Raw genomic sequence first — 26161 nt, forward strand, 5'->3', positions numbered from 1 at the left:
GTTTCTCTGCTTCCCCCTTCGGAAGGACCGGACGATGTACGACAAGGAGCGGCTTCTCTGCTGCCGTCATCACGTCACCGTCCTCGGCCTCAGACTTCACACAAATACCGTCCCACTTTCAACGACAGACTTTGCAATGCGTCACGGACAGGGTAGCAGCCTGGGGCGGGCGCACTCTCCCTGGGCCACAGGAAGGACTGTGGGGATGTCGCCTCACAAACAAAACTGCTCCTGATTATGCAAATCAAAGTCAACCCCCACCCCCACCCCCACCCCCCTTTTAAAGAACACTTAATTGGCTTCTTTTCTCACTTTTTTTAGGCTGGTAAAGGTTACACCTTTTTCAATAAATTGCTATTTAAAAAATGCAACAGTTTCTACTTGGACAGATGTTGCTTTTAATCCTGTCTTTGAGAAAAAAAATGTATAAGGTGATCTACAAAACCAGCAAAACTAAGAAATGGTTTGTTTCCTGGTTGAAATTTGTAATTCAAATTTCCTTGTGACAAAAGAAAAACGCATTTGTAAAGCTCTGTCCCGCACACCCCAGGAGGAGCAGAAGGCCTCGCTGGGCTTCGGTGCGAGCCGGCCTGTGACAGCAGCTTTTAGAAACAGATACAGAGCAGATCTCAGTACGGGTATGGCTCTAAGGTCCACGGAAATTCCCTTAAAATTTACTATAATTAAGTTATTGGAAAAGATAACTTTATAATCTGAAAAAGCAATATGCTTCTGTAGACACATTCCCATTCCAGTAATTTTAAATGGAAATACCGAGTTCTTAAAAAGCATCTGAGTTGTAAAGATGTGAAATCTTGTAAGAAACCACTGTACACAAAATCACAGTCACTTCCCAAGTCCAGGAGACTCTCTTCTGCGTCTCAGTCCGCAGCTCACCGCAGCGCCCGCGCCGGCTCTCCTGCAGGGCGTTTGCGGGGAGCCCCGGCCGAGCAGCCGCCGCCGGCCGCTAGTTCTGCCCCGCGGGGGTGGCGGCCCGCGGGGCGTCCGCTTTGGGGTCCCGGGAGCCCTCCTTGCTCTTGCTGCGGTCCTTGCGCTCCCGGCCGTGCTCGCGGGTCCGGTCCCGGCCGCGCTCCCTGCTGCGAGACCGCTCCCGCTCCCGCCGGCGCTCCCGCTCCCGGTTGCGGCTGCGCTCGCGGCTCCGGCCCCACTCGGACGCCCGCTCCGGGTCCCGCCCCCGGTCCCTGTCTGCGCCGCGCTCCCGACTCCGGTCCCACTCGCGGCCGGCGTCCTTGTCGCGGTGCCGGGCCCGCTCGTGGCCCCGCTCCCAGTCCCGCTCCCGGCTCCAGCGCCGCCCTCGCTCTCGCCGGCGCTCGTCCAGAGCCCTGCCCGGCCGGCTCTCGGGCGCGGCTTCGGGCTCATCCAGAGGCTTTTCTTTGGGCCCCGCTTCGAACCGCTCCCTCGACCGCCCTTCGAAGGCCGCGCTCCTGTAGTCGTGGCCCTTGGCCTCTCGGAACTCGGGCTCAGGGCCCTGCGCTGGCGCCTCGTCCCAGCGCTCGGGCCTGTGTGGCGGCGGGTGACTGGGCAGCTCCAGCAGCGGCCGGGGGGCTGCCTTCAGCCCCGGCGCCGGCGGGCCCTGGAAGTGGAAGCGGGGGGGCGTGGGCTCGCTCTTCTCAGGAAAGGGCACAGACCCCCTCGGTCCGCCAAACGGGAGGGGTGCGGGCGCGCGGGGGTTGGCAAACCTCGGGGGTGAGCTCACCCTCTGCTCCTCGAATGGCTGAGGCTGAACCCCCCTGGGTCCTGGCATGAAATTTGGCGCTTGGCCTCTGGGTCCTTCAAACTGATTGGGATGCGGCCCCCTCGGGCCCACAAAGTGGCCGGGGGGAGGCCCTCTCTGACCCCCAAACTGAGGGGGAGGAGGACCCCCTCGGGGTCCTTTAAACTGTGACAGCAGAGGCCTTCTCTGGCCTCCAAACTGGAACGGCGCCGCGCCTCGACCTCCCACAAACTGGGATTGTTCTGCTCCTTCGAACTGAGGGACAGGGCCGGCCGGCTCGTCGTACGGGCCGTCCTGGAATTCTCTTTTCTCCCCGTGCGGGTCCTTTCGCTCCTCAAATTGGGGTGGTGCTGATCCTCTGGGCCCCCCAAGGTGGGAAGGGGAGGGACCCCTACTGTCCCCATAGGGAGGGGGCCCATGTGGCCCTGAGAACAAGGAAGGGATGGGCCCCTTTTGGGCCCCGAATCTGGCCGGGGGAGGCCCTCGCGGCCCATCGCTATTAGAAACAATATTCTCTTCAGAAAATGGAGGGGCTGGCCCCCTTGGTCCTGGGAAACTGGGGCCATGAAGCCCCGATGTCCCAAACGTGCGTGGTGCTGGCTCACGCTGGCCCTGGGATGGGGGCAGAGGGGCCCCTGCTCTCTGTCCAGCTGAGGGGAACGTGGCGGCCCCCTCACTGGGTCTGCACGGTGGCTCTCCGTCTCCTTCGGCTTCAACCGCAGGGGGGTCACCTTTTTCAGCAAACTGAGCATTTCTCGGATCCTCACACTTTTCCTGAGCGGTACACACTGGAGCTGAGAAAGGGTCCCTCGCTCCCGGAGAGGGAAAGCTCTGCGCGCTCTGCAGAGGGAAGCCAGGCTGGAAGGCGGAGCTGGGGGGCGTGGGCAGCAGCACCCTGCGGGCAGGTCTGGGCGCGCTGCCCGAGCCGCTGCCCGAGCCCGCCGAGGGAGGGCCGCCCTCTGCAGGCAGCACGACCGGGCTCGCGGAGGGCTCGTGCTTGGGGCCATCTGGCTTGGCGGGCAAGGCGGCCTCCGCACCGTCCTCCCGGGCTGCGGGGGGCCTGGAGCTGGCTTCGCTCTCGCAGTGCTCCGCGGCCAGCCGCCGGGCCTGCCGCGGGTCCCGACTTGGCCGCGGGTCGCAGCCGGGGCCTGCCGCGGGAGGGGCGCCGGGGAGCGCGGCCGGGCGGCCCGTGGTCTGCTGCTCCTGCAGGAACAGCTCTGCCTGAGGCAGGGAAGCCTTTGGGGGCGGCGACATGAGTGCGTCGGCCACGGAGAAGTGCGCCATGGAGGCGCCCACGGCAGCCCTCTGCTGCCGCAGCGCCGCCTCCTGCTCAGCCACCTGCCGCTTCTGCTCCTCGATCTGCTTGTTCAGCTCCTCGATCATCTGCTGCTGCTCTACCAGGGAGGGGGCCGCCCCGGGGGCCGCGGGCTCAGCGGGCCGGTCTGCCGCGCTGCCCTTCCCGTCCGCACACATCCGGTTGGGCAGGTCATCGATGGCCACTGTGGCTTCTTCTAAAATGGTCTCGTCCTCCGGGTCGTAGGCCACCTCCTCCCGCTCGGCGGTCTCGGGGGCCTTCTCTGCGTCGGGGCGCCTCCCTCGCTCGAGCTGAGCGCCGAAGGCTCTCTCAGGACCGTACTCCTCTTCGGGGTCGTAGGGTCGGTCATCTTCCTCGTCCTCCAGGGCTCTGTCTTTGGAGAGCTGGCCGAACTGCTGCACGATCGGATCCAGCAGAGGCGCCGCGGGCAGCCCGCCGTCGGCCTTGGCTTTGGGGTCTGGGTGGGAGGCCGGGGCCGACTCTGCAGGCTCTCTGGCAGGGGGGTCGAAAGACTTCTTCTTCCCAAACAGCGTCTGCAGGATGTGCTCCAGGGGTGAGGCTGTTTTGGAGGTGGAGGAATTGGCGGAAGGAGCGGCCGTTGGAAGAGCCGCTGCGGCGGGCGCTGTGGGCACGGTGCTCGGGGCTCCCGGTTTGAGCGAGGACAGTATTTTCAATACGGATGACGAAGCAGACGCGGCAGGAGGCTCTGGCGGCGGGGGCGGCGGTGGAGGAGTCCCCGGGGGTGTGGTGCTGACAGCCATGTCCCCGGAGCCCACCTGGAACCTGGGGGGCTTCCTCTCGGATTGTGGGGCCACGGACACTTTGGGATACACCGAAACCTCCGTCTCTTCCTGGGTCTGAGGGCGGGTCCGCTTCTCCTCCACTTTATCTAATTCTCCTGCACCTGAAGGACGCTTTATTCTCTGGCAGATCACTAACCCAAGGATTATGTTGGGACGCGGCAACTCAAGACCTGAAAAACAGAACGGTCGTGCACATTTTAGAATCTGACTTCAGCCTTTGCTCTTCAGGGGCAAACCCCACGGGCAGTGGTAGTGGGCGTGTCTCAACAGGCAGGAGGAAGGGGCTCACTGGCAAAGTAAAATCAAGGGCTGGAAGAGCGGAAGTGCTTACTGCCAAAGATCGTGAGTCCAGGCCCACCCTGACCCGGCGGCCCGACCCCCGCAGCACAACCACAGAGCCCAGGGCCTAGCTCCCGGGATAAACTCCCCCCGACTGTCAGAACTTATGCTACAGATCCAAACCTCAGATACAAAGCCGAAGGACAGCGTGACGGAGGGCATGGGGAAGGCCATCATGCAACCGTCCGTCGACATCTGCTAAGCCCCAGGGCGTAAGGCACGGACGTAAGGCACAGACGTACAGGGAGGACTTGCCACAAAATCGTAGCTGTATTCTTTTATCTGCCTCTTGCTAACACATCAGAAAGGCAACGAACAGCCCGTTTTAACTGGGGATTTGCGCCACGTAAATGAAGCCGTAGGTTCGAAGCAGAGGGCCAGGCCTCCAGCATGGTTACAACGCTAACCTCTGCACACGCCATTAGGGAAGTTCGGCAGCTGCTAGTGTCCAGGTTCCGGGGAAGGGAAGGACCGGGCTGACTGAAACGGCTAAAGTAAACGTTCTTCTGGGTTTAGAAAGACGCTCCATTAACATGAACTTAACCAGATGCTCACGGTCTTTGCAAGCACAGGCCGGCACTGAGACCAGCAGCCCAGTGTGTTCAGAAAACCAGCAGGGGACAAGAGGCCACGCGGAAGACACTGCGGTTTCTGGGCACAGGACAGCTCTTAAACATACTCATTTCTTAAGTAAAAAAAAACATTATTCCACTCTAAATTGCACATCTTTCCAGGAATGTCAGTATTTCACTAATGATTCTCTACCCCACACTCATAAATCCAGAATACCAAAAGAAGAACAAAACCACCCAAGTCACAAAAGAGTAATTTTAGGGAGAAAGGATACACAAAAATTTGTCAATAGTGAAAGATACTTAAAGTCAAATTGTATCACTCACTGATAAGTCAAGGCTCCGGCGCACACACCTGTCTTTGCTGCATGTGCCAACTTTCACGTACTGAAAATCAGTACTGTCTTCCCGTTCTTTCTGGTTTTAAAGATGATCACAGGTGACTTCAAATAGTTGTTTTTGGACACCATTATGTAATTCTAAAATGTCTACTAATCTTCCCAAATTTCAATAGAGCTGGGTTGACACACAGAGCACACAGGGCGGTAGACAGTCCACCCAGCCCCTGAGAAGCCAAGTCAGGTCTGAGCTGGGGAGACAGCCTCTGTGCACAGAGCACGGTGCTACCCTTCCTCCCACGTGGGAAGGGCCTCCTGCTTCACGGCTGTCAGCGTGGAGATGCCTGTGGAAGACCCACTCCTAACACCAGGACCTGAACACCACCTTCATTAGAGACCCCGCTTCCAGAACGTCCTCTCCCTGCCCCCCAGTCCCCAGTAAAAAGCCGTGTATCCAGGAGAGGAAGAGGCTGGCACAGGAGGGAGTAGACACAGGAAGGCCAGGCAGCCCACCCCGAGTGTCCTACCCAAACGTTTCTGCCCAGCAGACTTGAGGGGTCATCTATCATGTTTGTTTCCTAATTAACACGAGTCAGCGATAGTTGAACTCAGAACGGCATCTCTTTTACTGTAACAGCCATTGACGGAGCGCTGTGTTGCTTACTCAGGTCGTTTTGGGTATCATCAGTTGCTAAAATGGCTCTCATGGCCCTTCTGGACCTGCCAGCCGCACTAGACGGCGGCAGCTCCGGAAGCCTGGCTCTCCCGAAAGAACCTGATGTCTGAGCCAAAGTAAAGGAATGTGCTCAGCCACGGGGGGGGGGGGGGGGGGGGGGGGGGGGGGGGGGGGGGGGTGGGGAGGAAGTCCCCAAGTCCACATTCAGGGCAGAGGGCCATGCCACCTCCAGACACACCGTCAGGGCTCGTGGCTTAGGGTCAGGTCTCAGGTCAGTGAGCTGTGCGTGACAGGGAAGTCATTGTGTTAAACCCAGGAAGACCTGGCGTGCGGTTCTGGTGCAGTGTGCCCTCCCATCCCAAACCCCCGACGGTCTCACTGCTGGCTGGAGAAAACCACCGCTACACCCGAACCTCGGCCACGCTCTGTAGATTCCAACCTTGGCTGTCCTATTCATCACAGCCAAGATGGTGCATAAATTACTCAGCATTTACATTTGTTTTGAGAACAGTGAGCTCTCCCGACACAGGCAGCTAACTAAGTAGCTTTCAACCCTGGACTACCTCCTCTGCACAAATCTCTAAGTGACCCGTAAGCAATCTGTGAGAAGCTCCGACTCCTATCGGTGTTAGCTCTGAATTTTGCCAAGTATTTAAAATTCGGACTGGGTGGTCACAAAATGCACGTGTGTTTTGAAGCAGTCGATCTTATCAACGGACTTGAGCGCGCGACTATCGGGAGAGTAACCGGACATCTGTGAAACACACAGAATTCACTCATCTGTCTTGGGCCTTACTGAGCTGAGGGTGTCCCCCAGACTTGACCATGCCCTCTACTGCCACAGGGCAGGCGGCAGGTAGGGGACCGGCAAGGACAATTGGGTGCCTGCCCCTGGGGAGGCAGCGGAGATCTGGCTCTCCTCCAGAACGCCCCCCTCGCAGCCAGAGCCCTCTGCAGGCCTGCCCACTACCCAGTGCTCCCCTGGAGAGGAGAGGGTGTCCGAGAAGCTGCAGTGGCGGCGGCGGCGACCACACTGGCTGCAGTGTGGAGACCAAGGCTCCAGCCCAGGGCACGGAGCTGCTTCTCTGCTTTTGCAAAATTCCTCCCTTTGTCCATTACTAGAAGCAGAGATGCTTACTTACCCACTGCCCTTTTGAGGGTGGTTAGGTTTGTGATTCCTAGACGGAAACAAGCTACTAGGTGGGAGGTTGCCACACGGGCTGAGCGGAGCGGGCCGTCCTCCATTTCCAGAGGAGCGGTCACTGGGAACAAGGGTGTCTGCACCCACCTGCTCCAAAATGCCAGAGCAAGAATGTCTTCAGGGGGCACTGCCCGTGTCACACAGGCCTCCTTAGCTGCACGGAGGCATTCCTGAATTTCCTCTGTGGTAGAGGTATTCTTTAGCCTCAGTGGCCACGGCTAGAATCAGACCCGTACAGAAAAAGTGGGCAGACCCAGGGACTGGGGATGGGGTCATCTGCAGTCATGTGTCCACGGACTTGCCGACACGAGACGCAGACCAGGGCTGGGGTTCCTGCGTGCTGAGCAACGGGGGGGCCAGGAAAGGTGAAGGGGCGGGAAATACAGCCCTGGACTGCCCCCACATACCTCCAGCCCGACACAGCACGGGACAAAACTGCTTGAAACCACCCGCAAGCGGACTCCTTACCCCCAAAGCTATCAGGTACTCTACTTTTTTAAAAATGAAAACTCTTCTAGTCTGAATCCATCAGAACAAACTTCTCACTCCTGCTCAATAGAGAGTGTGTGGGAGTTAGACCCTAATTCTGCAGGACTTGCCTAGGAAGAGACGTGGCAAATACACGGGAGACACCATATACCTCCCCGGCCCTCCACCACGACCACGACACACACACGCACACACACGCACGCCCCCTTCTCTTTCCAATTTTGAATCCCTAAGACCCGGAAAGAGCCACTGGGCTCAGCACACGTTTCGGGTCAAAGGGGAAGGCTGTGCGTCTTCGTCCGGGCCGCGCGCCCCGAGCGGGTGGTGCCGGCTCACAATAGGAAGATGGAGACCTCCGCCCTCCACCCCTGTGGGCCTGGGACAGGTACTGAAGCTACCAGTTCAAATTCAAACAAACAGTGACCGGTTTCCAGGAAATACTTTTATTGACTTTGAAGGAGAAAGAGCTGTACATTGAATTCAATGCCGTGCTCGACCGTGAGGACGTGTGCACAGCCCCGGATTCTTTCACACGCGCGCAAGACTGAGGGGCGCTTACCTGAGGACAATGCACCTCACAGAAGTTTCCAGCTAGTTTAGAAAGCAGGTAGATGGGAATGAAGACGGCACCGTGGGTTTCCAGGCTTCCAGGAAACCCGCCCTCTGCACTAAGTTCCTGGCCCCCAGCCCCCTGGCACACACTCCTAGAAGCCCAACGCCATCAACAGGCGCTCGGGGCCGGGGCCTGTGCACTCCCGAGTCCCGTGGTTCAGGCCTGTCGGGTGACGGGACGGTAAGATGAACGTCCACCATCAGGGCTTTCCAGGTGTCTTCTGAAACTGGGCCGTCCAGTTATTAAGAATGACTTGTGTGACAGAACAAGACAGCCTGGTATTTCTAGTGGACAGATGCTATGTATACGCATGGACAGAAATGTCCTTAGAGAGGCAGAGCATGCTCTGGGTTGTTCTGACACGCTGTGTGGACACCTGGTATGTGGGCCGAGGAGTGGCCACGTGTGGACACACGCTCTGTGTTTACCGTCGGAAGCGTGACGTTGGGGAAGGACGCGGCACTGGCCGAGGGGCAGGTGCACATGGAGTCCCCAGGTTAGGCCCCTTCTGTGTCCTGCTTCTCAAACATGGAAAGCAGGAGTTTGGGGGAGAATCCCACGTGAACATCTACGAGACCCGAGTCCAGGAGGTGAGGGTCCCTGCAGTTTGTCTCTAGGGATGGAGGGACCCTCCGCCAGCGGAGGGTCAGGGAGGGCCGGGTGTGCCCTGTTGCAACACGCTCGCCACCTCCACCCTAACCTCGACCTGCCTACACAGCAGGCCGCCCACCCAGTTGGGACGCTCGCCGGAGCCAGAGCCCCGTGTCCACTGAGGCCTGTGCTCCGTGCGTGTGCACAAATATGGAGCGGGACAGACAGGGGAGGTGCGGACCTGGGCACAACCGATTACTGGGTGAGCCAGCTGTGGGTAGCACGGGCCACCCCTGGGAGAAGGGGCTGTGGGGGGAGTCAGAGGTGCCCCCGCCAGGCTGTGGGCGGTGCTCGCTGGTCGGCGCCTGCTCCAGTCCACTGGCCGCTCTGCTGAGGGACGCCACCCCCATCCCGGACCAGGCCTGTGCTTTCAAGGGGTGCCAGGCAGAGACCAGCTCCGTGAGGACAGGGACCTCCGTGACGGGAGAATCATGCCCATGCCCAGCCTTCCTACACGCGCACACACACACACACCACGAAACCAGGACACACGAACACTTGGACCTAGAGAGCACCAAGTCACGCTGTGGGTATGTGAAGCAGGTCAGGCCGAGAACCTGGCCGGGGCTCCAGGCTGTTTGGCTGGGGAACTGTAAGATACACACAGGGACTAATGGTAATAACGGTATCAGGAAAACAAAAAAAATATATGCTAAATGGGGTTAGATTTAGAAACCCCTTAGACTAGAAAAAGTCTTTAAAAGCTTATGCGCAGAATCTCACTCATGACTGTTTCGCAGGCCCCCCCGCCCGGTCTTGTATTTACTGCGGACAGAAGTCTGTGGTCGTCCGGGTGACCCTTCAGGTGGCGTGGGAGCTTCAGGAGTGCAGGTGGCCGTCACTGAGCGCGTCCGGGTGCCCAGAGCCCATCATGCTCCACAGACCAGGCAGGTGCCTCCCCACCCCCCATGTCACCCTGGAGGCGTCCCATGCAACCCCCGACCCTCTGCTGGCGGGGCTGCCCCCACCGTGGCTCCGCTGGAGGGGCTCCTCACCTGTCCACTGCGGGGAGCCCGCACCTGCCTCCGCACCAAGCCCAGCTCCTGGCAGCCCTGTCCAGGCGGGGCCTCCACGCCGGCCTCCACCCTGCTCCCCGGGCAGCTCACCCGCTGCGGACCCTGCTGCTGAGACAGCGGGACAAGCCCTAGCCCGGCTCTAGGGAGGCTGCGAGAGTCACCCGCAACTGTCACCAGGGGACCCTATGCTTACGCTTACGCTACATCGTGCACATGAGCTTCTATGCTGGTGACCGACTGGAGGCTCCTCCAGGGCCCAAGAGGCCAGCTTCTTCATCTTCAACCTCAGGCCTCAGGACGGTCATCCAGGGAGTGGCCCGCACACTTCCCAGGGCTGCTCACTGAGAACCTCCAAGGAGGGCCTTCCGCCACCCACTAGGGGCGCCTCTTCACCGCAAGGGCTGGCGAGAGACCCCCTCGAGTCCTTGGCTTTTAAAGTGTATCCGGCACGAAGGTAACTCAACGCACAGCGTGCCAGCAGCTGACCCCGATTGCGGGCCCCAGCCCTTACCACGGCGGGCCCACCTGTGGTGCACAGGTACCAGCCGAGCACAGCTCAAGCGTGAATGTGCCCCGGTCAGGACCTGGGACGTGCCTGCGAGGGGGCGCGCTCCTGCCCCACAGCCCTCCTGGGCCAAGCTACAGCTCAGGCGCAGGAAGTACGGCATGTGGCTGCGGCAGGAATGCTTGCCGGGACCGGTGACAGGGACCCAGAGGTGCCAGGTTTACGCAGTGCCACCAAGGGCCTAGGGTCCAGCCGCGGCTCTAGACCCAAGCTCTCCAAGAGCGTTCACCATGTGTCAGACGCGGCGTCTCTCCTGTGGGCTCCATCCTCTGGGGACTTCGTGGCCGAGGAGGCACTTCAACGCGGCATCTTCGACCCACTGCGCAACATGTGGACCTCTCCGGGCTCAATAGGAGTTGGCCTCCCACAGACCATGTTCCCCCGGAGTCACCCTCAACCCCTCAACAAGCCTGAGGGCTTTGTTTTTGTTAAAGAGCTAATCTGTAAGTGATCTTCTGAAACCACCACGTTCTAAAGAATGAAAACACACGGGCTAGCTTTCCTGTCTCTCCGGCCTGGTGAAGGCTCAGCCCCGAGCTCCATGGCAAGCACAGGTGACCCCCCAAGCCCACTGTGAGGATGACCTTCCTCTCTGGCCCTTTTCCGGCCTCCACTGACCCAAGGCCGTGACTGGCTGACTGGACGCTGTGGGTTTTCCCCTCTTCCTGTCCCCTCTTCTAAGACAATTCATGCCAACGGTAAGGGTATTTCTAGGGCCACTCTCTGGTGTCCCAGAAGCTGAGTTCTACAGCTAGATGCAACTCCATCCACATGCCTTGCTCCTGCGGCTAAAAAGCCCCGGCTTGGGCGAGGTGGCAGATCTGCGCATGACAAGTCTGGCAGGACATGGTGTTGGAAGAAAGGGTCGTGGGGGGTCAGGTGTGCCGAGTCACCCCTCAGAGAGTTGGCGCTTACCTGGGCCCTCGAAGGGCAAGAGCTTGGACGGAACAGGGTCCTTGGCACTCAGTGGGATCAGGTAGAGGTCCTTGACGTGCCTGCTGTTATTAGCTACAACGCCGAAGCGGCCACGGCTGCTAAAATAGGAGTAGAGAGAGATATAGGCCACCTCCTCCTCCTCAGTCGCCGGGTGGAAGCGGATGAGACACAGCTCCTGCAGCACAAACACAGGACGAGTGCACGTTGGCCTGTGGCTTCATGAGAAAGGCACCGCTCCCCTCTTTCATCGAAACCTCAAAGGCTGCCGGAAATGAGACACGAGCACTTCTCGGCACCCCCCTCCCTGTCCTGCTGTCCAGCACGCCGGGATGACGGAGACTCTGGCATCGGGCTGCTGGACTCAGACCTTGGTTTTGGTGGGAATCTCTGGAAGACTGCCTCTACTCCTAGCCCCACTGTTCCCCAGACAGTCCCGTCACCGGCTGCGGTGCTAGCCCAGAGCAGCCTCTGGCACGGAGTGTGAGGACGCCGGTCCTGATTGCCCGGCTGTGGGATCTACACACGAGCCCAGAGCGCCTCCACAACAGGAAAGCTGAACGAGACTAAAGGGTCCAAGCCCCTCGTGTGCCTGAGGAAAACCGCAGCCCTTGCCCACACATGCACGCTCCGCTGTGGCTGCGTCTCAGGGGCTCATGGCCCCCAGCTCGCCCAGGGCCAGGGCCTCCTGGGACCAGCCCTTCCAGCACCTGCCGGCTCCCTCAGTCACAGGGACAATGGGAAGACACAGTGCCTGTGTCACCCACTCACCCATTAACATAAATTGTAACATAACTGCTGCCACCGGATCACCCACACAACCATCCCGCTATAGATGGAATTTGAAACATTTACCTGGCAATATTTAACAACTTATAAGCAGATGTGGCAGGCACCAACCCATCAAGATCAAAGCGGAAGAAGGAGCTGCATTTACACAGACGCCTTCCTCCACGGCGCAGAGACTAGACTACAGCAAGTACCTTAGATACAGAAGATTTGAGTTTGCCGACATAATCCCAAACTGTTCTGGGTGTGATCCTTCCACCAATGTGAATCGTGTCCGGCAGGTCCTAGACAAAACGGACTTTGGGTAAGTGGCCAGTAAAAGGATGGAGTCATTTCAAGGCACCAAACTACCTAAGATTCCAGCAGACCGCAACTCCTCCACTGAACACGGCTAACACTAGCGCTACACGGCGCCCGGTCAGTACCCGGAATTCGGGCCTCCCCGGCAGGAGTGCAGCCCGACGGCCTTCTGCTGAATGGGGGACCGTCCTGCAGAACATTTCTAGTTTATCGGTTGTGAACGTGGACGCACAGCAAGGACTCAGACATGATCCAGAAGTGCATGGCTTCTGCTCGCTAAGGTTGTAAACGCCAGTGCTGTGCACACGGATTCGGGGAAAGCAAAGAGCCTGCACACACCCAGACCCCGACAGCCCCACGCGCCTCGCCACGCTGTCAGCCGGGAACGCGCACACTTGGGCGCCACGCCCTGGCTGAACCGAAGGGGGAGGAGAGCGACCCCAGCTTTGTCATAAACGGTGCGACAGTTTTCATGCGAATGTCTACCCCTGTGCAAACGACTGACCCTGCTGACTCAGGACAGCAGGCTCTGCTGCGCCTCCCCAGGGCTCACGCTGCGGGCCCTCTGCGGGGAGGCCAGCCCCCACCTGACCCCGGCCTGGGGTGGGACAGCGAGTGCGCGCTCACGCTCGGTTCTGACCTCACTGAGATAGTCACAGCACCCCGACACAGGATAGGCCTTAGTGACAAATTTTGCTACACTCTGCATGTTAATAAATCCTTTCCAAATGGTGCTGAGGCGAGACAAGAAGAGGGTTGTATCTCCTTCTGGAGGGGACCTGGACTCGGAGAGACTGTAAAACAAAACCACAGAAAACAGATCAATCTTTCTTCTGGGCTCAAACCATCTGCAAAATATGGAGACTTTACGGAATTGTAAGGGCAACAGTGAACCCCCTCGAGCTTGAGCTTGGGCTTTTCCAAACTGGCTACTTTCAGCACAGCGCCACAGATGTGCTGGTCTCGACAGGGTAGACGGAACGCGCCACAGACCCGAACGGCCGTGGGGTCACACCTCGGTTTTCAAGACCTGTGTGCTTAAAGGAAGGGCCAGGCGTGCTAAAACCAGGCCTTCTCATGCCCGTGCAAACTGCCAGAGTGAAGTGTGTCCCGAAGGGGTGGGAGCTCAACTATGGGCTCACCCCCACGCCCCTCTTCTGTTAAGCCACGGGAAATGAAACTCCTAGCTTGCTCCCACTCCGCGTATGGGACGCACCTGACACGTGGGGCCGGTGGCACCGGCAGGAGGTATCTGGGCTCAGGGGACGGGGACGGCTTCGCTAGTATGGACTTGGGCACCGTCACTGAGGTCACAGCAGGCTTCAGGACGTCTTGTCGGGGTTCTGCTGGGTGGGCACCATCGGGGCGGGCTGCCGCAGGGGCCGTGACTGTACACGATCCGCTGGATGCAGTCCTGGGGTCTCGGCCAGACACCGTGACCGTGGTGAGCACTGAGCCCCCACAGGTGGCCGGGCAGGAGGGACCTTCCAGGGCGGAGGGCTCCGGGCGGCTGTCTCCTGGTGGCACGGGGAAGTACTTCCTCTCCAAGTGCGCGTGAGCGGCGCCATCCAGGTCTGGCTCAGAGGCACTTTCGGGCAGAGTTTCTGGCATCGCTTCATTAGTGGAGCCAAGGACCGGCTCAGAGGGCGGAGGCTCGTACTGGGGCTTCGGCTCCTCCTTCTTGGAAGCTGACAACTTCTGTTTCTTTGGAGCCGGCTCGTCTTCCGACGAGGGAACCTGACCTGGAGAACGTGAGGAAGACCCTCCTGAGAGATCCCGCATTCAACACCACAGCCGCCCCCGAGCAGATGACTCCTTGTGCGAATAAAAAAGCCCAACATCGTGAGGTGTCACTCGAGAGCGTGAGCATGAGCGAGAGACGAGCACAAGAAGGGAGAGCCGCAGCGGCAGAGAGCAGCAGACCCTCTGCTGCACAGGGAGCCCGACGCGGGGCACGACGGCAAGTCCCCGGATCATGACCCGAGCTGCAGACAGACGCCTCGCTGGCGGAGCCCCCCAGGCGCCCCTGAGAGCAACACCGCAGAGGCGAACTCCCTACACTTCGGGAATACGAGCCAGTCAGGATCGCCGACAGGAGCAAAAGGAGGCGAGGCCCGGCGGCACGCACCTGTGCAGATCTTACAGTTGAGATCGAACAGATGAGCCCGGTGCTGGCCTGTGGTGTCCTTCAGCATGCTGCTGAAGACATCCAGCAGGGGAGCAGCGCTCTGGTCCGGCACGGCCCTCACAGACTCCTGCTGCTCCTGTAGGGGAAGAGGGGGACAGCTGAGCAGGTCACGCTTCCCTCTGTCTCCAGGGCAGCAGCAGAGAAACGGCCCGAAAGCGAGGGGAGGGCCGCAGCACACGGTGCTCGTTAGCTCAGGATCCTGCCCGGTAACCTGGGAGACCTGAGCACACTGGGAGCAGGTCACTCTGACTCCGTTCTTGGTCCATCCCGAGTCCCCAAGGCTTACATCCGAGTCCGACACGGGTGGAGAGTCCTCCATGTCGGGCACAGACTCCTGCTTCGCGGCGGTCTTCTTACTCTCGCTGGGCAGCTTATTTCTGGACTCCAGCACCTGACATGAGGAGGACACGGAGCCTGAAAGCTCGCTCAGGAGGCCTCACTCGTGCCTCACCCATCAACCGAGGCCCTGGGGACCCAGGGAGGCCTGGCACCGAGCACCCCGGGCCCCTCCCAGCACTCACTGGCTTGGCCGGCCGCTCCCTCCATGTGGAAAGCTCCTTAGACGCCAGCTCCTCCGGCTTCATTCTCACCAGTTTGGCCGAAGAGATCTCCTCCCGCAGAACGCGATGGAAGAGCCCCTGTAAATGAACACGTCTCGTTCACTCGTTCAAAACATTTCGGTGTCAGTTTTGAAAACACCAGAGAGACCGCAAGAAAGACACAGCAGCAAAAGCAGCCTCTGCCGGAGGCCTGATGGCAGCAGGACAGAGGCCTGAAGCGCAGGACTGAGCCCCGCAGGGGCCAGACAACACCAGCGCGAGTTGGCTAGTTGCACTTGTGTACCACACACCACCGACCCTGCTAAAAAGACCCCAAAGAACAAAACCCACTCAAAAATGGTAGTTAGGGATAAAGGCAGCAAGAAATCACTTCTGCTGCAAGGTTACTGTGGGGGCCGGGAAGTCAGATTCTGCCCCTGAGCACGTGGGCAGGTCGAGCGGCCGTTGGGAGACCTGAAGATGCGAGCCCCGGGCGGCAGGAGGAACCCACCGGGCACGTGGCTAATGCTTTCCCAGGAACTCCCGTTTCAACCGCAGCAGGAGAGCACTGCCCACCCACAGCTGCTAGGAAGACTCGGCTCCCACCCCATGTGAGCACAGCCCCTGCCCACGTGGGAGCACCGCAGGGTGCGTTCAGGAGCAGCAGACTGGCCGGCTCACTCAGCTGAGGGGATGGCATTAAGATGGAAAAGGCGGTCTGAAGCCCAAGTCCCGAGACACTCCTGCAGCTGGTGAGACCAGGCATGGCCCGAGCGCACGTGTGAACCCGCACCCCTAGCCCAGGAAAGGCATGGCGGCGGCCTTGTGGCTCGTGTGGCAGGACAAGAGCTTCCAGATGCCGTGTCCAGGGAACACTGCGAGCTGCGGCCGGAGAACCCACTGGCGGGCGGGCCCCGCGCTGGGCTGCTTGCACACACCTGGTTTTTGGGGTCCTTGAGGTTGAACATGATGCTGCGGTATCTGCTCTTGTAACGGTTGTCGGTAACCTGGAACAGGTTAAACATCTCCTTCTCAATGTGCAGGGCAATCTTCCCAACTTCACTTTCTGTCATGATTAAGTCGTCACTGTCGTTGACTCTAGAAGGAACAAGAACAGCCCGCATGGGCCACTGTGCCCCCACAGTCCCCGAAGTGTGGCAGTCACGATGTGACCGCACTCCGCTGCTCTAACAGTGAGAAATCAAGGAGAAGCACCCACCTTTTCCATAAAATCTCCTTCAAGGAGCGTCTGATATTTTGCCGGATTTGCGAATTTGGCTGCGACAGGGCAGGGTTCGAGGTTCCCAGGCGTCCTGGGGCTTGAGATGCCAAAGGCACAGAAGCGGTCCCCGGCTTCCTGACGGCCCCCACCAACGTGGCCGAGCTGGGGAGCTTTTTGGAAGCAGCAGCCCCAGGTGCCAGGGCTGCCTGCTTGGCAGGGGGAGCGCCGCTGGAGGGCGTGGTTGAGAGCCAGGGCCGCTTGGGTCCAGGGCCCTTGAAACCCGAGGGTGACTTTTTGATGGCCACTTTGGCTGCTGCTGTGTTTGCGAAGGGCGGAGACTTCTTTGGAAGGAGATTTCGGGGTGCAGGTTGTCTGCCGCCTGCTGAGGGGCCCGCAGGAGCCACTCTCTTGGGTGCCACGGTCCTCTCCTCTGCCCGCCTGTCTTCCTTCGCGGCTGCAAGAGACGCACACACACTTAGCGAGGCCACGCTGCCACGGGAGACCAACTCAGACCACGAAATCTTAAATCCAGGAAAGAGTGCTCCAGGGAAGGGCTGCCAACAATACGCATGACCGTGACCGCACCTGATTTCAGAAAAATATGCTTTGTTGCATGTTAGGACGTTAAACCTTGCACTTCAGCAACAAACCCTAGTTACCACAGGCTTAATTTAAATCATGAACACAGCATAAAAGCTGAAAGGCAAACTGTGCGTTAATAAAAAGACGCAGAAGATCACTTGCATTAAGAGTTCAAGTGTCGGGGTGCCTGGGTGGCTCAGTGGGTTAAGCCTCTGCCTTTGACCTGGGATCGAGCCCCGCATCGGGCTCTCTGCTCGGTGGGGAGCCTGCTTCCTCCTCTCTCTCTGCCTGCCTCTCTGCCTGCTTGTGATCTCTGTCTGTCAAATAAATAAATAAAATCTTAAAAGAAAAAAAAAAAAAAAGAGTTCAAGTGTCAAGTTTTTGTAAACGTGAATTTAGGAAATCTCAGGACAGGTCAGACACATTCCCCTTTAACACACGTCCACCTGTCCCTCTGCCCACTCTCGGGGCCTGGGGAGGGGGACCGCACGCAGGTGCTTACCACTCCGGATCAAAGTCAAGTGGAAATGACATGGATAGAGAGGGAAAGCGGACGGGGGTTTGCGGCACGGGAACGGTCAGCCACTTGACACGCAAACAGAGAAGGCCGTGTGACTGGCGTCCCCAAGCCCTCTGCTCGGACCTCATTTTGGGCAAGACAGTAAATCAGTGCTTCTGGTCTAAGCAAGCTTGCAGTTGAAAGCTACAAAGCCAAACCCCTCAAGCCGCACAAAAGCCTACGCGGCTGGCACTTTCTCTCCACTGAGAGCGAGAAGACACGGAGGACTGATCACACCCACACCGTACCAGACCATCACAAGCAAGGTCCCCGGTGAGCACCAACACAGTTCTGGGCCAGTGCTGCGGCTGCTGGGTCTTGGGGCCGGCCAGGCCTCCAGGGACACAGCGGGTCAGGGAGCCAGGGCCACAGGGCGGGCAGCAAGGCCACAGATATGGCCGCTGCTCCGCACACCCGAGGGACGGATCTGGAGGAGCCGAACGGCCAGAGAAGTGGGTCCAGCAAGCAGGCCAGGAAGCCACATGGGGATGCGCTCTAGGGCAGCAGTCAAGTCCCCAAAGGGACCCAGGGACAAACCACTCCCCGCCCCCAGGCACAGGCTCCTCCTGAACTTCATGCGCAGCAGGGGGCCTCCTGGCACCAAACCAGGGGCTTCGTCCCACATTCCAGCCTCGGTTTTACCCCGGGAAAAAAGTCATTCAATCACCAGTCACTGTTCTAATGAACAAGGGAGAAAGTTATCCAATCCAAGGGAAAAGAGGGGGTCCTACTCACAGAGAAGCCTGACCCAACAAACGGCGCTCCTGAGGCTGCCATGGGACCCTGGCCATCTTGGCAGAGGGCCAGAGCCCCTGCTCTCAAGGTCCTCCTTCCCCGAGCAGCCGGCGAGGCCAGTGCTGCAGTGGGAAGTAAGAGCCCCGGCACCTCAAGTTCCCCCACTTTACAGGAGAAACAGCATCTCGTTTGCCCATTGCCAACAGCAGCACCACTACAGGGTCCATCCACACCTGGGGCAGTGTTCCAAGTCCTCTGCTACCAGGCGTCACTTCTTTTAAATCCTACACCTTCCGCTCACAATGCCCTCAGTTTCAGGCCTCATGCCTGACTGCTCAGCGTGGCCTAGCCTGTCTGCCAGAACCCGGGGCTGGTTAGCAGGTCTGCGCTGCCCCCCACCGCCACATCACGCTGCTCGCCACCACGCATGCCCACGGTCTTCAGTGGCCACACCTCTAAAGGCCTCGTGCCCCTGGGGACGGGAGCTTGCAAGAAAGCACACAACAGACCAAAAACCGTCTCACAAAACAGACAACAGGCACTCGGCAGGGACGGCGGTCAGCAGGTTTCCCCTGGAGCACCTCATCACACCCAGTGTATAGGCTGTGGACAGTACTGTACCCAACACCTGGAAGCCAACTTTCACCAGCTCAGATTGACTACAAGGTCACTTTGCCCAGGGGACTGCTGGTTTGGGGGTTAAATCAAATGGATGGAGATCCCTTTTCTTGCTGGAAGCCAGGGGAAGGGAAGGGTGGCACAGCCCGGACAAGGGGCCCAGGTGGCAAGGCCCACAGCACACAGACCTCGAGCAGAGGGAGGCAGCCGCCTGCCAGCAGCTGTGAACGAAGGAGCAGCCACCGGGAAAAGCAAGGCCCAGAACCGTTCGGTTCCCGCCCTTCCCAAAGCCCATCTCTGCCAAGGGTGCTTTAAGAGCACACTTCAAAAGCCGGCCTAGGGCACGTCCAGAAACCCCAGCAGAGGTGGTCACATCCAGAACACCTGCGTCCATGACAGCTTACGGTGCTTCAGCCGGAAAAGTTAACTTTTAAAAACATACTGCAAGGTGTCCTGGCCAGAAATGCCAGTGGTCTAACCAGCATTTCCCTACATACTCTGCAAAGAGCCAGCTCAAGACTACTTTTGGGACAGTCCCCATATGAGATTAAAGTGGCCTCTTGTCCACAAACGGTTCAACGGTAAATAAGCCCAATCTTTCAAAGCACATGACGGCTCTCCTTAGCCATCACGTCGCTGTTTTACAGACTAGCTGTTACTCGTCACAGCCAACTTCTGCTATCCCCTACCTGTGCTCTGGGAAGTGTATCAACAGGTACAATTAGGCAAGTAAGCAAATTATTAGTGCAACATCCTGACCCTGAGGGGCTCCGCCAGCAAGCTGGACGTGACCTCTCCTACCCGGAAACATTTCAAACGTGCCGAAAGCCCAATCCGGCAAGTGCCATGGACGCAGCTGCACTCGGTCCCCTTGCGAGCCGGCATTGCACTGGCTATGGCCAGTGACCGGCCCCGGACGGCGCTGCAGTGTCCGCACAGTGAGGACACACTAGTATCTTTGCACAGAGCTGAAATCGAGTTCGCAAAATTCTTCACCTTAATTCACTTAACATATTAGACCACATATTAATTTATAGGACAAGGAATAATCGTGTAACCAACTAGAAAAGTCTTGTCTAAAAAAAGCAGACAAGAGTGTCTCCAGGGGACAGTTGATGCGCCCAAGCGGTGTGGGACTCTTGGGTCAGCAGAGAGGAGGGGCCCGAATCCCCCCGGAAGCTGCTGTGTGTGGAAGGCAGCCCGCAGGGAGTGTCCAAGCTGGTCACCCTGGCAGCAGAGCTTCCAGGAGCCCCACACTCTGGGCCTGCTTGTGGGGAAGGGCAGTTTGCCACAGCACTGGGACAGGCAGGACCTCAGCAGCTACAGGAGAGCGGCCCCTATGGGTCGGGCATTGCCCCCGATGGAGCAGACTGTGCTGGTTCTGGCCACTCGTCTGTAACGGAGACGAACTCTTCTGGGTGCAGCCTAGCTGAGCACAGCGGGTTTGCCTGCAGACACTCTAACCAGCCAACTTCCCAACGAGCCCAAGACTGGGGCCCTGTCCCAGTGCCAGGCGGCAGTGACGCGGCGGCATCGCTGGCCACTGGGTGGCACTGGTGGGCCTCCGCGGAGCCGGGAGCACAGGTCTCCACCAGAGGCCATCGCAGCTGCCCAGGTGAGGCTCCGGCTGGCACAGCCCTGCAGCCCCAGACACCCACCTCTAGGGACGATCCTTCACAGGGGCCGGTGGGAAACCCTCAGGGTAGCGGCAAGTTGCTTTAAACCGTTTGCGCTCTGGTCCTGCCCCAACTATTACTAGTCTACCCTAAAAATCCCCAGATTAGAGTCCCACTGGTCTCAGGTGGGCTCACTGCCGAGTAACTGGCTGTAGAAGCCAGAAAAAGAAGAGTGAGCTTCTGGTGTGACAAGGATTCAAGCATGGCTGCGTTCCACGGGGCAGGTGAGGAGGCCCCAAGGACCCCAACTGAGACGCCATGTGTTCCCTCCCCACTGGCTCCGAAATTCAGCCCCTGCTTCCCACCGCCAGCCACCTCCATGTGCCCCCGTCATTCCCGCTGGGTCCCCAGTGCACTGGGCTGTGCTTTCTGCTGGCTGGGACAGCAGCTCTACGCTCAGTTCAGGGTGACACGTGCACAACGAAGTTTCCCACTTCAATTCTGACCGGCAAGAGTTCTCCTGGTGTTAAAGTCAAATCAACAGTAGTAAGAGAAAACCATCCTTTTTGTGCCTTTGCTTAAAATTTTTAAAGTGAGTTTTTTCCTGGCAGCAAAATCAAGTACCAATTTGCTTCTGCATCAAAAACCATGTATAATCCCCCAATTAACACACTAGAATGCCCAAGCTGTGCCCTGACACTCTTCAGACCAGGCCTCATCGTTATGCAGACCCCCAGGCACACGGTCTTGGCTTGGGCTCCACAAAAGCTTTTTGAGGCTTTTTTCTTCCTGATGTTCAGTGTATGAGTGACTTGCACCTTAGTGGAGAGAGGAACAGAACTCTCCACTTGTAAAACAAAAAAAAACCCAAGTCTAGACCTGGAAGCGAGACCCCTTCCTCACTGTACAACAGCTCCACTCCGTGCGTTCTGAAAACGAGCCCGGAGCCCGAGCCAGGCTGGAGGGATAACCTACAGAAGAACCAGTCAAACTGTCCTTCCCCACGAATCACGCAGACACAATGGGACCGAGGCCATGGGGGGAAACAGGTGGTCCTTCCCTCTTCTCGACTACATGACTGGGATCCGGTGAGCAGCCCGCTGTCGGAGCGGAAGTGGATGTGGGGCCCGAGACTGACTCGGGCGTGGAGCTGCTGCTTTCCCAACAGCTCTCCGGCTGGCTGACAGGCATGACCATATTTTTAAGGTGAAATTTTAACTAGTTACCACTGTACCAAACTGCCTACTAGTTCATCCAACACGTACCTAGGGGGCTGAGGGCTTGTTAGAAGAGCTCACTGACCCTTCCACCCGCCCCTTGTCCCAAAGGGTCCCATTCCACAGAAAACCCCAAGGCTGCTGGCCCTGTGCAGACCAGAATCAGGGCCCTGCAGCAGTTACCTTTGCGTGCTTCTGGCTGAATTTCTCCAGGTTCTTGGCACTAGAAGAGGACCCAGCCTTCATTTCAGGAAAACTTCTTTGGTTTGCAGAAGCAAATAATAGAGCTATGTGCAAGGGAACGCGACTTCACTTTAAGAACGCTACAGCTTAATGCAAGTGCCCCGTAAAACTTGTGTGCCGCACTGGAGGGGTTACGGGGGCATCGACACACATGCCACCAAAGGGACTTCCCTATAGTGTCTTTAGACATCACAGTAGAGCCACAGCTCCCCAAGGCCACGTGAAGTTCACTGGAGGGCAGGTGGAAGGAGCCAATCCTGGAAACTTCCAGCGGCTGCTGCACAACTACGGACACAGCACTGGGCGCTCCTGGCGGTTTCATCTCCAGTGTTCAAGTCCATGTATGTGGGAAACCTTTCCCTGACCTGATTGTCTAAAGTTACCCAGTTTGTTGGGTTTTGGTTCTGAGCTCACAAGACGTGGGGAGTCCGAAATACCTCAACATCACTGAGCGCTGAGGAAATCCCAGGTGTACACCCAGTAGGAAGGGTGGTCGAGCTGCACCTTTCTCAGTAGAGTTCTGGATTTCTCTCTAACTGGGGGGGCGGATGATGACCTTGGTTCAGGTGTACCAGGTCTGTTCGTCCCCGACCATATTTTATTGCCAAGGACGATTCTGGAATAGGTTGAAAACGGCTCACGTAACTGATACAACCCTAACCGCTCACAGGTAAGGATGTACGCTTCTACGAGGCACTCCCAGGTCCCAGCGCCCCCTGCGTCTTTATTAGGAAACGTTTCCACTCAGAGCTTCGGGAGCGCGCCTCTGCAGCCGCTCCTCGTCCCCGTGGCAAGCCCCCTTCTCCTCGTCTGAGCGGCGTGCCCCCGAAACTTACAGGGGAAATGCTTCTATCTGTGGCAGACTGCTTTACCAGATCTCGGGAGTCTGGGAGTCCCGGCTGTTAAGGTTTTGCTTTCTCTCAAAGCTAGACAAAACTGTAGAAATCTCACTTTCCAGTCAAGATCTGTTCAGAATCCCAGTGTTTTAAGTCCCCTAATGAGCCACGTAGGGGATCCCAGATACCAGGAATTGTGCCTACACGCATCAGAACTCCACTTCCAAATGCTAACACGTCAGGGACATTTCAGAAAAAAATTGTTAGCCTTTTTCTCTTCATGCCTTGACAACAGAAGTTGACCCAACATTGAAAAAGAGCAGAAAAAAATAAGGTCACGAAACAGACATGTGGTGGCTGAGGGAAGCGGTCAATCAAGCGGCAGTGGGTGCTACATGGGAGCAGCCACGCAGAGACCAGCGAGAGCGGTGACCGTGAACCGCGTCACCGGGGACACAGAGCATCTGCGGGTCCTCTCGTGGGAGAGGAAGAGTGAGCTTCCCAGTCCCCGTCTGTTCCATGGGAGGCCTCCTCACACCCTGTTCACGGACAGCTGTCACTCCCCACAACCCAAGGTCAGCAGCAGTGGCCTGGGGGGTGAGGGGATGTCTAGGGGACCTCCCGTGGGCCCTGTGGAATGGGGGACATACCCACAGACTTAACATGTACCCAGGTCAATGTAGGAATGCTTCCTTCTAACAAAGGTCCAGTGCCAGCTGTACCCGAAATCTAGCCACCCCAACCCAGAACATGCTCTGCAGCCAGCTAGAAAGGCAGCTGGGGGGTCCTTGTGGGGACACAGGGTTCTGCTGTGTGTGTGCACGCTGCCTGATGCCCCGCAACTGTGAGGGGATGGTCTGGGGGAGAGGCGGAGACACGACCGCTACTCACCGAGGCTGAAGTTGCGTATTTTACCCATGACTGGAAGGTGACAATTCTGGGGTAACAGAAAAGGATCAGAAGCAACTAGCTAAAAGATATGTCCCTTATGCGTGCTATCCACCTTGGGTATCCGCCGACTTGAACTGTGAGATGTGAGTGTGCTGAAAGGGCCGGCGCTCCCCGGGCCCAGCTTTGTCTACTGAAGCAGCTGGCGCTTCGGCGAGGGGCGGAGCAGCAGGAAGGGCAGGCAGGAGGCAGGGGCCGAGAAGCGGGCCTCCTCCGGGCCTCTGCTCCCCTCAAAGACAGGAGCCATCCCGTTTCCCCCTCCCCGTGCACACCGGGAGCCTCGCAGCAGCTTTCCGGGCCTGGCTGGTAGAGACGGAGCCGTACTGAAGCCCGCCACCCAGGGCTTCCGCGGTTCCCAAGCCCCCACCGCTGTTTCGTTCTGTTATGTGCCTGTGACCGACTCCGAGCACTGACGCACGAGACTCCAAAGCGAGTGCTCCCGGTGCTCGCTGGTCTGCGGTGCTGACTGAGGTGCATGCGGGACTCGTCAGGGTGCTCTGCTGAAGGTCTGAGATGTGCGGTTAGCATGGGTAGCTCCAACCGCCTGCGGTGTGTCAGGGACTCTTGTTAATCCAGTACCCAGCTCACCCTGTAATGGAACAGCTCCCTCCGACTCCCCCCAACCCACCCACCCCCGCAGGTCTGGGGTCACTCTCACAGCTCCCCAACCCCGTCGGCTCTAGCGTGGCCCTGCGGGAGTGCCGGCCGTGGGACAGTGTGGCTCACGCCCATGGTCTTGAACTTAAAGCTATGTGCCTTTTGGTACTTTTCTAAAAGGCACAAAACATAAGACGACATAAATTAAAACCGAGTGAAAATAATCTTAGTAATAGCACAAGATGGGTCCTACGGACCAGTTTAAATTTTCAAAATTTAAGTTTGGGTGCTTGGCTGAAAACAGAATGGAGAGGGGCCAACTGCACGATCTCGAGCAGGGTCCTACGCAGCTTTGGGACCCGTCTGGAGGCGAGGAGGCTCCGACCTGTCAGCGCAAGCCTCCGGGACAGTCAGGTCCCGGTTACTGCGGGCTCCCTCAGGGGGGCACAGCTCCAAGGGCCAGCACGTCACACTCACTTACCTTGGAGCACATGTAGCAGCAAACAGCCTTCAAAACTTGAACGTACATACATACGTGAGTGTGTGTGTGTGTGTGTGTGTGTGTGTGTGTGTTTAGTGAGTTGCACACACACAAATTCCTGTTGGATCAAAAATAATGTAACTCCTGGAGACCGCACTTGAGTGTCAGGTGCTCCCTATCTGCAGACTGGATCCCCGCAAGAGGCAGCCGTGTGCGGAGACTAGATGAGTGGGACAGACTCCTAAGCCAGTGGGGCTGTGACGAGCCGGCAAGGGTCTGGATGCCGGGAGCGCGTTGACCCAGCGTGACCGCGCCGAAGACCACACCAATACTTACCAGAGCCTGACAGTGAAAGTGAAAGAGATTAAAGACATTGGTTGCCGGGTGAGACGTTTAGCCACGAGGTTTGTACATCTTTGTGAGGTTTGTACTCATAGGGAGGGCCGACAGACTGAGGGGGTGCACGGGGCTCGGAGCACCTGGGGCTCGGGCACCTGCTTCCATGTTTGCAGGTGCAGCATTAAACACGGCTAAAGCTCCTGGTCCTGGACAGGCCTGAGTGACAGCTGTCCAGAAAGACCAGGAAGGGTCCAGGTGCTACCCCTAAGTGATACATACATTTATACAACAGTGGCGGCCAGAGAGCAGCAGTCTGTTCCGGCTTTACTGCATTGTAATTGTGGTCACTCGCCCAGGACGGCGTGCCTTCACTGGCTGCTTCCTTCACGAGGACCTCACTCCTCGACGGGGCCACCAGTGCCTTCTTCACGGTGTTCTCTTTCTTGTCTGGAGCCGGTCTCTTGTGCACAGCAGAGACTCGAATGCCTGCCTGGATAACCGGCAAAACCCCGATCATTAAGGAGGTCAGAACAGAGCCTCCGCTCCTCGCGCTCCACAACGAAGGTCATGATATGCTCTACGGTCAGGGTCACATGAGGCCCCCCTCACCACCCTGACCTTGGGCTCTGCATCTGCTCAGCAGCAGGGCTGGGCTACCCTTGCACGTCCAAGCGACGTGGAGGGATGGTCACGAATAAGGACCTGGGTGCCAGGCAAGGCTTGGGGACACTGGAAGACTGGAGGCCGGCAATGTCCCGCCTCCTGTGCCAGGCACTCGGCACACCGCACAGCAACCTGCTCTGGCGTCCAGGGACTCAGAACCGGCAGCCACACACACCACACCATCTACAGGCCAAGCAAGCACTCAAACAGTGGGCTGGGCTCCCCAGACGGCACTACTTAGGCCTCACTCATCACCGGTGTTAACAGGACTGCAATGCGGCCCCCGGACCTGGGCTAGAACTCTGGGCGACTCCCGAAGCAGCTGTGACTATGCCTGAGTCACAGACGGCATGAGAGACAGATCCGCAAGTCAGGACTCAAGGCGAGGCACACAGTCTGGCTCCCCAAGACCCACTCCTCGCCCTGGGCCGTCTGCAAATCTC

General features: G+C 58.3%; 1 protein-coding gene across 4 annotated transcripts in view; it reads right to left on the reverse strand.

Moving 5' to 3' along the window:
* Positions 1 to 281: 281 nt before the first annotated feature.
* DIDO1 (death inducer-obliterator 1) overlaps positions 282 to 26161 on the reverse strand; it is a 47426-nt gene continuing 21546 nt past the window's right edge. For all 4 annotated transcript variants that reach the window (XM_059407377.1, XM_059407378.1, XM_059407375.1 and 1 more), the window contains exons 7-17: positions 25335 to 25545; positions 16282 to 16738; positions 16001 to 16160; positions 15045 to 15161; positions 14810 to 14914; positions 14464 to 14599; positions 13552 to 14077; positions 12976 to 13129; positions 12230 to 12319; positions 11229 to 11424; positions 282 to 4023 (exon numbers count right to left, since the gene is read on the reverse strand). In XM_059407377.1, coding sequence (XP_059263360.1) covers positions 968 to 4023; positions 11229 to 11424; positions 12230 to 12319; positions 12976 to 13129; positions 13552 to 14077; positions 14464 to 14599; positions 14810 to 14914; positions 15045 to 15161; positions 16001 to 16160; positions 16282 to 16738; positions 25335 to 25545 — 5208 coding nt within the window. In that variant the 3' untranslated portion in view covers positions 282 to 967. The remainder of the gene's footprint in view (positions 4024 to 11228; positions 11425 to 12229; positions 12320 to 12975; positions 13130 to 13551; positions 14078 to 14463; positions 14600 to 14809; positions 14915 to 15044; positions 15162 to 16000; positions 16161 to 16281; positions 16739 to 25334; positions 25546 to 26161) is intronic.

The sequence above is a fragment of the Mustela nigripes genome, chromosome 7 (assembly GCF_022355385.1).
Source record: "Mustela nigripes isolate SB6536 chromosome 7, MUSNIG.SB6536, whole genome shotgun sequence".
In the NCBI taxonomy this organism is placed as follows: Eukaryota; Metazoa; Chordata; class Mammalia; order Carnivora; family Mustelidae; genus Mustela; species Mustela nigripes.